General features: G+C 45.6%; 1 protein-coding gene across 3 annotated transcripts in view; it reads right to left on the bottom strand.

Annotated features, from left to right (window-relative positions):
* asap3 (ArfGAP with SH3 domain, ankyrin repeat and PH domain 3) overlaps window positions 1-12,798 on the bottom strand; it is a 34,701-nt gene that overhangs the window by 1,298 nt on the left and 20,605 nt on the right. For all 3 annotated transcript variants that reach the window (XM_029125417.2, XM_029125416.2, XM_029125418.2), the window contains exons 12-23: window positions 12,439-12,526; window positions 11,327-11,375; window positions 9,181-9,329; window positions 8,574-8,707; window positions 8,025-8,116; window positions 7,589-7,775; window positions 5,932-6,017; window positions 3,679-3,794; window positions 3,320-3,387; window positions 2,482-2,589; window positions 1,422-1,641; window positions 35-224 (exon numbers count right to left, since the gene is read on the bottom strand). In XM_029125417.2, coding sequence (XP_028981250.2) covers window positions 35-224; window positions 1,422-1,641; window positions 2,482-2,589; window positions 3,320-3,387; window positions 3,679-3,794; window positions 5,932-6,017; window positions 7,589-7,775; window positions 8,025-8,116; window positions 8,574-8,707; window positions 9,181-9,329; window positions 11,327-11,375; window positions 12,439-12,526 — 1,487 coding nt within the window. The remainder of the gene's footprint in view (window positions 1-34; window positions 225-1,421; window positions 1,642-2,481; window positions 2,590-3,319; window positions 3,388-3,678; window positions 3,795-5,931; window positions 6,018-7,588; window positions 7,776-8,024; window positions 8,117-8,573; window positions 8,708-9,180; window positions 9,330-11,326; window positions 11,376-12,438; window positions 12,527-12,798) is intronic.

The raw sequence follows: 12,798 nt of genomic DNA, 5'->3' as shown, positions 1-12,798 counted from the left end.
CCCCTCTTCCAGAAAAGGTGCACATTAGGATTACCTGACGGGACCCAAGTGGCCTTGGGGTAACCTGGACAGCCTCCCCCCCTGACCCTGCACCCCCGGACCCTCCAGTTTGGGGGAGGGGGATCCGTGTCTGGGGCTAGAATGGGGCGCAGGGCTGGAGCAGCTACGCTTTGGGGTGTTGCCCAACTCCTGGGTGGACATGGAGATCTCGGGCTCCGAGCGGCCTTGGGGCGAGACAAGAACAGGTCAGTGAGATTGGGAGTAACAGTTAGAAGAATAGTAAGAGTAGTACTAATAGAATGAGTAGTACTAATAGAATGAGTAATAGTTAGAGTAGTACTAATAGAATGAGTAATAATTAGAGTAGTACTAATAGAATGAGTAGTAGTAATAGAATGAGTAGTACTAATAGAATGAGAGTATAGGGATGTAACGGTACACGGTATGTTGTAAAACCGTTCGGTACGCCCCCTACGGTTCACACGAATCGCGGAATTACGATGCGCCAGTCATTTCAAACATTCAAACTTTACTCCACAGCAATGTCTCAAAATGTGGCAACCGCAGAGTCTGCAACCCCTCCCTCTTAAACCCCTCCCTCTTAAACCCCTCCCTCTTAAACCCCTCCCTCTTAAACAACCAATGGATGATCTGCAACGACATCTCAGTAGGAAACCTCCCTAAAGGGCCCCCATGAAGAGAGGGGAAACTAAAAACAAGTATTCTCTCAGCTCCCATGTGCCACTGGCCAGCGCTAGCGAGACTGAGAGAAGCAAATCCAAAGAAGCACCTTTCAAATCCGCTGTGTGGGAACATTCTGGATTCAGCGCTCAATACGATGACGAGAGTAACAAGACCGTAAACAGAGTACTGCAAGCATTGTTGTGCCACTGTTGGCTACTGGAATCGAAAAACACTTCTAACTTGATGTGTCATTCATGCAGAAACCATACCGCTACCGTGACCCACAAAACCACGGTACGTACCGAACCATGGGCCCACTGTACCGTGGCATCCCTATAAGAGTAGTACTGATAATATGAGTAGTACTAATAGTAGGAGTATGAGTAGTTCCAATAGTAGTAGTTCCAATAGTATGAGTAACAGGGAGATGTGGATTTGCCATTCCAAACATTCAGTTCTCGATGAATAGTTCCTTGATTCTCTTCACATCAGTACCTCCGGGACCTTAAGTAGAAAACGAGGCCCTCTTCCAGTGTTTAAACAGTTAACAGTTACTCTCTTTTATTGGTCTGACACATTGGGGTGGGGGGGGTCAGTGTGGGGTCAGTGTGTGGACATCGTAGGGCGTACACGGCGAGGTGTGGCTCCGTCGCTCCAGGGTATGATGTAGTCCTTCACCAGTGTCTCTCAGAGTGTGTGTGCGCGTGCATGTGCGTGCGTGCAGGCCAACATCTCACCCCTCATGATGGTTTTGGCGGGCAGTGGAGGTGGGGGCATGAGGACGAGGGACGGAGCGCTATGGATGGGGTGGTTCCGGTACAGGAAGTCCACGTTTTCGTACGCCTTACACGCCATCGGAGCACTGGAGTTGGCAAAGCTCCAGCGAGTGGGCGAGGCAGACACCCCTCCTCCACAGGAGGACTGAGGGGAGCGGCTGGTCTTCGGTAACGGGCTAACCTGAGAAGAAGAGAGGAAGGAAGTTATGGTCAGTGTGCCATGCCCATGACAGCCAAAATCAACCACAATCACACACACTAGGACAATAAGCCCTACTACACACTCCAGGGCTACGCAAACGTTGGGGCTTGAGGGCCAAATTAAAGGTTTTACAAATAATCACCAGAAAGGGGGCGTGAAAAAACTAGACCTCAAGAGATACTTAACTATGGGGACATCTTTCCTGACCCAAGGCTGCAATTTATTGTGGGCTTACGTTCAGGATAAAAGTTAGAATTAGGGTAATGCATATGATAATGTTGGGTTTCAGGATTTACATTAGGGTTAGTGGAATTAGGCTAATGCATAGGTTAATGTTGGGTTTCAGGATTTACATTAGGGTTAGTGGAATTAGGCTAATGCATAGGATAATGTTGGGTTTCAGGATTTACATTAGGGTTAGTGGAATTAGGCTAATGCATAGGATAATGTTGGGTTTCAGGATTTACATTAGGGTTAGTGGAATTAGGGTAATGCATAGGTTAATGTTGGGTTTCAGGATTTACATTAGGGTTAGTGGAATTAGGCTAATGCATAGGATAATGCTGGGTTTCAGGATTTACATTAGGGTTAGTGGAATTAGGGTAATGCATATGATAATGTTGGGTTTCAGGATTTACATTAGGGTTAGTGGAATTAGGGTAATGCATATGATAATGTTGGGTTTCAGGATTTACATTAGGGTTAGTGGAATTAGGGTAATGCATAGGATAATGTTGGGTTTCAGGATTTACATTAGGGTTAGTGGAATTTTGTTGATGTCCCTGTTTATATGGTGAAATTAGACGTGTAAGCACCCACCCGCTCATCGAGGTCATCTTCGCTGTCGTACAGTTCCTGGCTTTGGATCTCCCACAGATACTCCACGTGGATCTGACTGTTGAACTTTCCACTCTGGGCAAGCTCCAGCTAACACACACACACACACACACACACACACACAGTTCAGAGTACAAGCGTACATACTTTCCTATCAGGACCTTGTGAATTATCCAGAGATAGAATTTGTTGAAACTGTAGTCTTAACACAGAACAAAAAATATTTTGCCTTCTGCACAAATAGTTCCTTATGGTTGTTTTAAAAATACAAAAGCCTATTGAAACTCTGGTTGAAGCATTGTCTCCTGTCAGACGGCCTCGATTGTGTTCATGGACGTGGGAATCACAGAGTGAACGTTCTATCTGAGGTTAGACACTGAGGAAAACCATGTCCCAACTGGGCGTCAACTCAAAACACACACGCTGAAATCCCCGTTCCCAATGAAAAGTGTATTTGAACTAGTCCCAATTGACTCAGACTGAAATGGAATTGATCCCAACACTGATATAAAAAGCTCCTCCATCATTAGCTCTGTTCCTCTGATGAACAGGAAAGAGTGGATCTAGTTTTCCAAAAAAATAAATCATAAAGTAAATGAAAGTTAGGAATGCGGGAAATGAACCAGCAAGTATTTCCCATTACTTTCTATGATTCAGCCCCTCAACAACAATACAGAGATAATAAAAGACTGAGTGTCATCTATTGTTCCATTGAGGAAGACAGGAAATGTGAGAGGGTCAAAGCAGGTTCAGCAGAAGACACTGTCTATATTTGCTCTGAGAATTGACTTTTAGGTAAGTTTCTACAGACGTGTCTTACCAGTTCCACACACTGGGAGTATTGGAGTCTCCTGGCAATGTCCAGAGCTGTTTCTCCCGACGAGTTCACTGGATACAAAAGAAAGAGTAGAGAGACGAGGGAGCTTCAAATAACTTTCCGGACAAATGTATGAATTCCAAATACATTCACAATGCTTCATACAAAAAAATAATAATTACTATAGACAATTTTCTTAGCATTTTGGATGCATCCTAAAATGCATCTCCAAAATATATTTCAAATAGCATGTCCCCCCCCCACCCCCCACCGTCCCCCCCCCCGCGGGTGACCTGGACTGAAACACGGCCGTGAAGGGGCACAGGGTTTGAGAGGCCCGGAGCTCCAGGCCATTGCGGTACCTGTGTGGAGGATGGCCTTGGCTTTCAGCAGCAGTTTGAGGGACTCGGTTTTGTGGTGGAGGATGCTGTAGTGCAGAGCGGTGTTTCCCTCCGCGGTCCTCTTCTCCAGACAGCCACTAGGGGGACAGAGAGAGTAGCGGGAACTGAGTCTAGCCGGTCAGCACGCGCGTAGCGGAGAACGTTTAGCAATGGAAGGGCCATCCCCTCCCTGCCTGGGTGCTTTTCTTTTATTTGGTGATGAATTAACAACACCCCGGGAATAGATTGAAAGACTAAAACAGGGGTTGGAAAACCTCTGGGCTCAAGGGTACGCAACATTCCGATATTAATGAGGGCTTTTTGGTTCAGTCCATTATAAAAAGGTCAGAAAAGGTCAGTTATAAAATACAAATGTATATACAGTGGGAATAGAAAATAATCACCACCCTTTAAAATAATTGCATTTTGTTGCTTTGCAGCCTGAAATGAAGACAGAGGCAGTTTTTGTTTCATTCAGCTGTACTTACTCAGGGCAACTTAAAAAATCCAAGTGAAAGATAACACCAACATGTCACGGAGTTGGAAAAAGGATCACCCCCTTGTATCAGTATTTTGTTGAACCATCTTTTATTTAATTACAGTCTTTAGTCTGTTGGGATAGGTCTCTACTAACTTTGCACATCTAGACATTGCCGTATTTGTCCACTCTTCTTTGCAGAACTGCTCAAGTTCAGTTAAATTTGATGGTGACCGTTTGTGGACTGCTGTCTTCAAGTCATTCCACAGATTTTCAATGGGGTTTAAGTCCAGGCTCTGACTAGGCCATGCAAGGACATTCACCTTTTTCTCCTTCAGCCACTGTGTGGTCAGTTTTGCTGTGTGCTTTGGGTCATTGTCATGTTGGAAGGTAAATCTTCTTCCCATTGACAACTTTCTGGCAGAGAACAGCAGATTTTCCTCAAGAATTTGACAGTATTTTGCCCCATCCATTTTTCCTTCTATCCTGACAAGTGCTCCAGACCCTGCTGCAGAGAAACAACCCCATAACATGGTATTACCACCTCCATGCTTTACTGTAGGAATGGTGTTATTTGGATGGTGTGCTGTATTGGATTTTCGCCAGACATATCGTTTGGCGTTGAGGCCAAATAATTCAATTTAATCTCATCTGACCATAACACCTTCTTTCAAGTGGCCTTAGAATCTTCAAGGTGCATTTTGGCAAAGCTCAGTAGCCTTTCTTGAGGAGTGGCTTTTTTCTTGCAACCCTTCCATACAAGCCACATTTGTGGAGAATTTGTGATATTGTTGTCACATGCACACAATGACCACTCTGTCATGAATTCCTGCAACTGCTTCAGAGTTGCTGTAGGCCTCTTTGTAGCCTCTCTGACCAGTTTCCTCCTGGCTCTTTCATCCAGTTTGGAGCGACATCCTGACCCAGGGAGGGTCTGTGTTGTACCAAATACCTTCCACTTCTTAATAATAGACTTCACTGTGCTTCTAGACACTGATAAAGCCTTTGAATTTTTTTTGTATCCATCCTCCTGACTTGTGCCTGTCCACAACTTTATCCCGGAGATCTTTTGACAATGCCTTGCCACCCATAGTTGATTGTTTTCTTCAATTGCACTACCAAGGACTGACATGCTTCAGGCAAAGCTTGTTTCATGCTGAGCTATTCAAAATGACTACAGCTGAAAGTCAGTTGGCTTTGTGTGCTATTGAGAAGGTGATTAACTACACCTGGTTGGGTTTACAAGTCATTTTTAGGTGGGGGGTTATTCTTTTTCCAACTCAGTGATTCTGTTTTTTTATTTGTAATTTTGAAAAAGTTGGTATTATATCTTTCACTTGGATGTTATAAGTTGTAAATACAGCTGAATAAAACAATTTTTTTTTTGTCCGTTTTCATATCAGGCTGCAAAGCAACAAAATGTGATTATTTTAAAGGGGGGGGGATTATACCCACTGTATAAACACACACACATTTCTGTGTGGCAAATATTAACATTTTAGTTTTTATTTTCAAACCCACCATGGCTCAGATACATTTGTATACAGAGAATTCTCTAGCAGCTGACCATCCCCAGATTGAATCAAGAGCTAGGGTTAAGGTCAGGGTTTGCCACAAGGAACCGAATTCTTTGTATAGGACAAGTCAAGGACAAGCTTTTTTGATACATTATCTTTCATTTATTCAGAGGCTAATTTACTCTAGTTGTAATGCAGGGGCGTGGTCTGTTGTTGTATTGAAGGGCCGTGGTCTCTTACCTGTTCTGTATAAGAAAGTCAACCAGGGCCAGAGAGCTCCTCTCCTCCAGCCTCACAGCCAAATGAAGAGCTGTCTCTTTCAGATCCTATAACAGACATTAAAGTTATTCCCACAGAGTGTGCGCGCGCGCATGCACACAAACACACACAAGCACTTGTTTCCCCAACATTTTCAGGACCCAAAAGTTTAGGGTTTGGACTTAACGGTTAGGGTTCCTGAAGTTAATGTTAGGATTAGAGATTTGGGAGAGTAGGTTTTTAAAGAAAACAATAAGCCAAAAAAAACATTGTGTGTGTGCGTGCGCAAGGGACCATGTGTGCCTGTAACGACCGAGTAATACAATGACCTGCTCCCCTCACCTCCCTAGAGACACAGAGCGCTGACCCGAAAAGCTAAAATAATACGAGAGCCTGCCGACACACACACACCCACCCAAAGAAAATGTGTGTTGTTACACACTCTTTCTGTGTAGAAGACAGGACCGAGGGGAAATGATTAAAGACGAGAGAGAGGAAACTAAACACTTAAAACAAGAAATGAAAGGATGAAGAAAGACTGAGTGTGATTATAGACTGAAGAGGGAGTGGTAGTAACTTCTAACCCCAAACACACACACATACACACACACACACACACACACACACGTTTGTATGGCTATCCAATTGGGGACAAGAAAATAGAAATATGCATGCTCCCTTGCCCTAATCTTAACCCTAAACCTAACCCTAACCTAACCCTAATCCTAATCTAAACCCTAAACCAAACCTAACCTCAACAAAGTAACATTTATGCCTAAACTTTACCTAGATGTAATGCCTAACCTTAACCTTAAACTTAACCAACAACGCCTGAACCTTAAAGAAACCGCAATTCTAACTCTAAAATGAATTGTAAGTTTGACCCTAAACCTAAACCCTGAGCCGCAAATTGCCTTTTGCCTCATGGGGACCGGCAAACAAACAAACACAATCAGTTAACATTTTCATATTGTTCTTATTTGCTACCATTCTGGTTGTTTCACTGTAGTTTTAAATGAAGTCTTCCGGCATCAGCTGATTCAATAATAAAGACAGGGATAACCCTACGACCGATTCAATAATAAAGACAGGGATAACCCTACGACCGATTCAATAATAAAGACAGGGATAACCCTACAACCGATTCAATAATAAAGACAGGGATAACCCTACGACCGATTCAATAATAAAGACAGGGATAACCCTACGACCGATTCAATAATAAAGACAGGGATAACCCTACGACCGATTCAACAATAAAGACAGGGATAACCCTACAACCGATTCAACAATAAAGACAGGGATAACCCTACAACCGATTCAACAATAAAGACAGGGATAACCCTACGACCGATTCAATAATAAAGACAGGGATAACCCTCTGCCATTTGTTGGCATAATTACACAGTTGTTAATATTCGCAACAGCGTTGTAAAGAAAACTTGCAAAGCAAAAACTTCAAAGCTGCAACTCGGTTTTTGTCTTTAGATTGTGTCTGTCTGTCTTGCTTGCTTGTTATTTGACAGTGTCTGTCTGTCTTGCTAACAGTTTGGGCGGTAGTGTGTGTCTGCCTACAGCTGTAACAGTCCTTCAGGCAGTGTTAGTTTGGGGAGCAGGGTGTGTGTGTGTCCTATAGTACCTGTCCCTCAGGCAGTACCAGAGGTTTGGCCAGGTCTTCCCCCTGGGCATAAAGCTGCAGCAGTGCCGTCAGGTCACGGTTCTTCACGGCGTGGGACACACGCCACGGATCGCCGTCCTCCCGGTCCCTCCGCAGCACGTAGCGGCGCTCTGCGTACTTGGCGACAATGTACTCCTTCCTGGCGTTCCTGGTTTCACCACGGCACACAGAGACACGGCCGTTCAGAAACAGGACTGAACTTCCAGAATGCAACAGACTTCAACTGAAACAAACCCCAATCTATGTCGACACCAACCGTCATTCCCATCATAAAACCTTGTTATTTCACTAGGAGGGAGACAGTTTTTGTTGCCCCCCCGACAACATGTTTTTTTTCTAACTAGGAGTGGCGCGGCTGTGAGGAGAAGATAAAGTACAGGAGGTGTCGTGAACTCACATGTCACTCTGAGGGAGGGGTTTGATGGAGTCATTCGGTAGGTTGGCCTCCATGATGTCATTGAACCGTGTGTTACCAATGCTGACCGCCAGCTGACCAGGGACAGGCAGGGACAGGGCCAGGCAGGACACAGGGCCAGGCAGGACACAGGGCCAGGCAGGACACAGGGCCAGGCAGGACACAGGGCCAGGCAGGACACAGGGCCAGGCAGGACACAGGGACAGGCAGGACACAGGGCCAGGCAGGACACAGGGCCAGGCAGGACACAGGGCCAGGCAGGACACAGGGCCAGGCAGGACACAGGGCCAGGCAGGACACAGGGCCAGGCAGGGACATGTAGGGACAGGGACAGGCACATTATTAACATGAATACAAAACCACATATCTAATCCATTGCAACTCAAAACAAAGAAGGTGAGCTAACACCAAGACAGCGCCTAAAAGACCTCAACAAAACGTGTGCTTGTATCTGTCTGTTTGCGTACATCTCTGTGGGTCTTGTGTCTATCTTGGAGTGTTTGTGCATGTTTCTGTGTGCGTTTGTCTTACCAAGAGTTCGGAGGTGCTGAGCATGTCCAGCTTGAGCGACTGTATCCGGGAGTAGTGGACGCCCAGTTCTCTGTGGATTCCAGAACATTCTATACAGGTCAGGATGCCCAGGTTGGTGGACAGCCAGGTGGGGTCTGGAGACAACATGACAGAGTCACAACAGGGAGGTCCTCAGGCTGAACTCAGATGTCTGTGTCTGGAGCTGACACCCTCCCCTCCTCTAATCCCATCTTCTCTCCACCCAGTTGCCCTCAGGTGCACCTCCAGTTACATGGTCACTGAAATTCCTCAGGAAGTGACCTCATCCTGCCTAAACAGGGTCCCTTGTCTCCTCTTTGTTGCTCTTCCATTTCCTTCCCTCTCCCCTCAGTCAGCTCCTCTCCCCTCAGTCAGCTCCTCTCCCCTCAGTCAGCTCCTCTCCCCTCAGTCAGCTCCTCTCCCCTCAGTCAGCTCCTCTCCCCTCAGGCAGCTCCTCTCCCCTCAGTCAGCTCCTCTCCCCTCAGTCAGCTCCTCTCCCCTCAGTCAGCTCCTCTCCCCTCAGTCAGCTCCTCTCCCCTCAGTCAGCTCCTCTCCCCTCAGGCAGCTCCTCTCCCCTCAGGCAGCTCACCTGGGGCCCCACAGTCAGCGCAGGCCTCGTTGCCAGGCATCTGTCTGAGCTCTGTGATGATGGTCCTGGCCAGCTCTTGCTGAGGCTGTTCCCCTCCCAACACAGCGTTCAGAGCATCCTCCTTACTGTTCTGCAGCACGGACACCCAACTGGAGGAAAGGTGGAAGGGCGTTCAACTACAGACACAATGTGGATATATACAGCATGTTTAGTTGTTCTTTCTGGAAATTACCTGATTTGTGTTTTATGTAAAGACTGACTGTAGATGGACTGGAACGACAAACTTCCCCCTGATGCACTTCAAAGCCCTTGTCTGTCTGCCCACATGACAGTCCAGTGTCTTTAACTGAGATATTCTACTGTACCACAGCTATAAGATGACATGACAGTCCAGTGTCTTTAACTGAGATATTCTACTGTACCACAGTTATAAGATGACATGACAGTCCAGTGTCTTTAACTGAGATATTCTACTGTACCACAGCTATAAGATGACATGACAGTCCAGTGTCTTTAACTGAGATATTCTACTGTACCACAGCTATAAGATGACATGACAGTCCAGTGTCTTTAACTGAGATATTCTACTGTACCACAGCTATAAGATGACATGCCAGTCCAGTGTCTTTAACTGAGATATTCTACTGTACCACAGCTATAAGATGACATGACAGTCCAGTGTCTTTAACTGAGATATTCTACTGTACCACAGCTATAAGATGACATGACAGTCCAGTGTCTTTAACTGAGATATTCTACTGTACCACAGCTATAAGATGACATGACAGTCCAGTGTCTTTAACTGAGATATTCTACTGTACCACAGCTATAAGATGACATGACAGTTCAGTGTCTTTAACTGAGATATTCTACTGTACCACAGCTATAAGATGACATGACAGTCCAGTGTCTTTAACTGAGATATTCTACTGTACCACAGCTATAAGATGACATGACAGTCCAGTGTCTTTAACTGAGATATTCTACTGTACCACAGCTATAAGATGACATGACAGTTCAGTGTCTTTAACTGAGATATTCTACTGTACCACAGCTATAAGATGACATGACAGTTCAGTGTCTTTAACTGAGATATTCTACTGTACCACAGCTATAAGATGACATGACAGTCCAGTGTCTTTAACTGAGATATTCTACTGTCCCACAGCTATAAGATGACATGACAGTCCAGTGTCTTTAACTGAGATATTCTACTGTACCACAGCTATAAGATGACATGACAGTTCAGTGTCTTTAACTGAGATATTCTACTGTACCACAGCTATAAGATGACATGACAGTCCAGTGTCTTTAACTGAGATATTCTACTGTCCCACAGCTATAAGATGACATGACAGTCCAGTGTCTTTAACTGAGATATTCTACTGTACCACAGCTATAAGATGACATGACAGTCCAGTGTCTTTAACGGAGATATTCTACTGTACCACAGCTATAAGATGACATGACAGTCCAGTGTCTTTGACTGAAGTATTCTACTGTCCCACAGCTAATAGCTTGGCATATACTGCATTAAACATCAGGTTCTCCCATTGCCTTTTCTTTTTCTTTCAGTTGTCTTTGTATCAGCATCCTCTCTTGGCCTTCCTCTCTCCTCCCAACAGACATCAAAGGGAAAGGCAGAATCTGAGGCCCACACACGGAGGAGTGAAGGAGCTATTCAGGCCCTAGAGAGAGGTCCCACCCCAAACCAGCTGGCCTCGCTCTGTCTTTTATACTAGTCGTTCTCTTTCTGACAGGTCAGTTCTCCAGATACACACCAGCCTTTCTTCTGAATGGGAGAATGGCTCTCCTGTTACAATCTCTTTTTCTGAGTCCCTCTCTCATCGCTGTAACTCTTGCTTTCTCTTATTCTCAACCACCATGTTTCTGGACAAACTCTGACTGGCTCCATGTTTCTGGACAAACTCTGACTGGCTCCATGTTTCTGGACAAACTCTGACTGGCTCCATGTTTCTGGACAAACTCTGACTGGCTCCATGTTTCTGGACAAACTCTGACTGGCTCCATGTTTCTGGACAAACTCTGACTGGCTCCATGTTTCTGGACAAACTCTGACTGGCTCCATGTTTCTGGACAAACTCTGACTGGCTCTGTGATTGCGGGGTGCGAGTGTTGTTCTTACATCATGCACTCCTGCTCGTCCTCTGCTTGAAAATGGTAGGTCCGGTTGTCTGAGGAGAGACAGAGGAGGCGTAAGGAGGGGCAACAGTCTTCCATACATACCAAGGTGTGATAGAGGGCGAGTAACCGGATCCACTGGCCCACCGACCGCCACCGCAGAGTGAGACGGGTCTCGCCGCACCTGCTTCCCATTACATACACAGTCTCAGACAAAGACACGTTACACACCTGCTCCCCATTACATACACAGTCTCAGACAAAGACACGTTACACACCTGCTTCCCATTACATACACAGTCTCAGACAAAGACACGTTACACACACCTGCTTCCCATTACATACACAGTCTCAGACAAAGACACGTTACACACCTGCTTCCCATTACATACACAGTCTCAGACAAAGACACGTTACACACACCTGCTTCCCATTACATACACAGTCTCAGACAAAGACACGTTACACACACCTGCTTCCCATTACATACACAGTCTCAGACAAAGACACGTTACACACCTGCTTCCCATTGCATACACAGTCTCAGACAAAGACACGTTACACACCTGCTTCCCATTACATACACAGTCTCAGACAAAGACACGTTACACACCTGCTTCCCATTACATACACAGTCTCAGACAAAGACACGTTACACACACCTGCTTCCCATTACATACACAGTCTCAGACAAAGACACGTTACACACACCTGCTTCCCATTACATACACAGTCTCAGACAAAGACACGTTACACACACCTGCTTCCCATTACATACACAGTCTCAGACAAAGACACGTTACACACACAGGCATGGAGACATGCGCGTGCACAAAAAAACATGGAGACACAGACACACACGCCCAAGTGCACAGACACCACCACCCCACTGCAAAATTACAAATAAATCACAATGTGAATGGCTGCTTGCTCCGGAACCATAAAACAGAACTGGTCAGAATTTCCAACCATGGAAACAGAGTTGAGGACATCCATTAATCTAGGGCATTAAGCTTCACGTCAGTGTGGGTAAAAAAAAAATCTATTGCTTACGTCACACGTATGAGGCAAGAGGTGAGGGGTCAAGGGTTAGAGGTCAGGGAAGGCTGAACCTACGTGTTATCAGGTCAAAGGTCCTCCTCTCCTCTGGATTGGGTCGTACCTGACAGGTCAGAAGGTTGAGCTTGGCAGGTGGTCGGTTAATCTGTGGAACCAACGACACTCACGTCAATGCTCACGCTCGTGGCGACCCTGAGCTGGAATGCTCTGATATTTTCATTATATTGCCGGTTTCTCAGCTTGGTAGTCGATCACCAACTGTTCTGCTCTTGGTCAGATGCTTAAATACTATTCCACCTGCCACACCAAGTCAAATCACAAGGCCAGTAAAGTGCAGCACAGCTTCTCCTGAATCAGTTTGGCCGGATACGGCAAATTTATTTCAAACATCATTTCAGTGTTTCCAACAAGATTCTA

The sequence above is a fragment of the Esox lucius genome, chromosome 15, assembly GCF_011004845.1.
Source record: "Esox lucius isolate fEsoLuc1 chromosome 15, fEsoLuc1.pri, whole genome shotgun sequence".
Classification (NCBI taxonomy): domain Eukaryota; kingdom Metazoa; phylum Chordata; class Actinopteri; order Esociformes; family Esocidae; genus Esox; species Esox lucius.
Note: the sequence above shows the minus strand (reverse complement) of the source record. Positions and strands in the feature narration are given on the sequence as shown.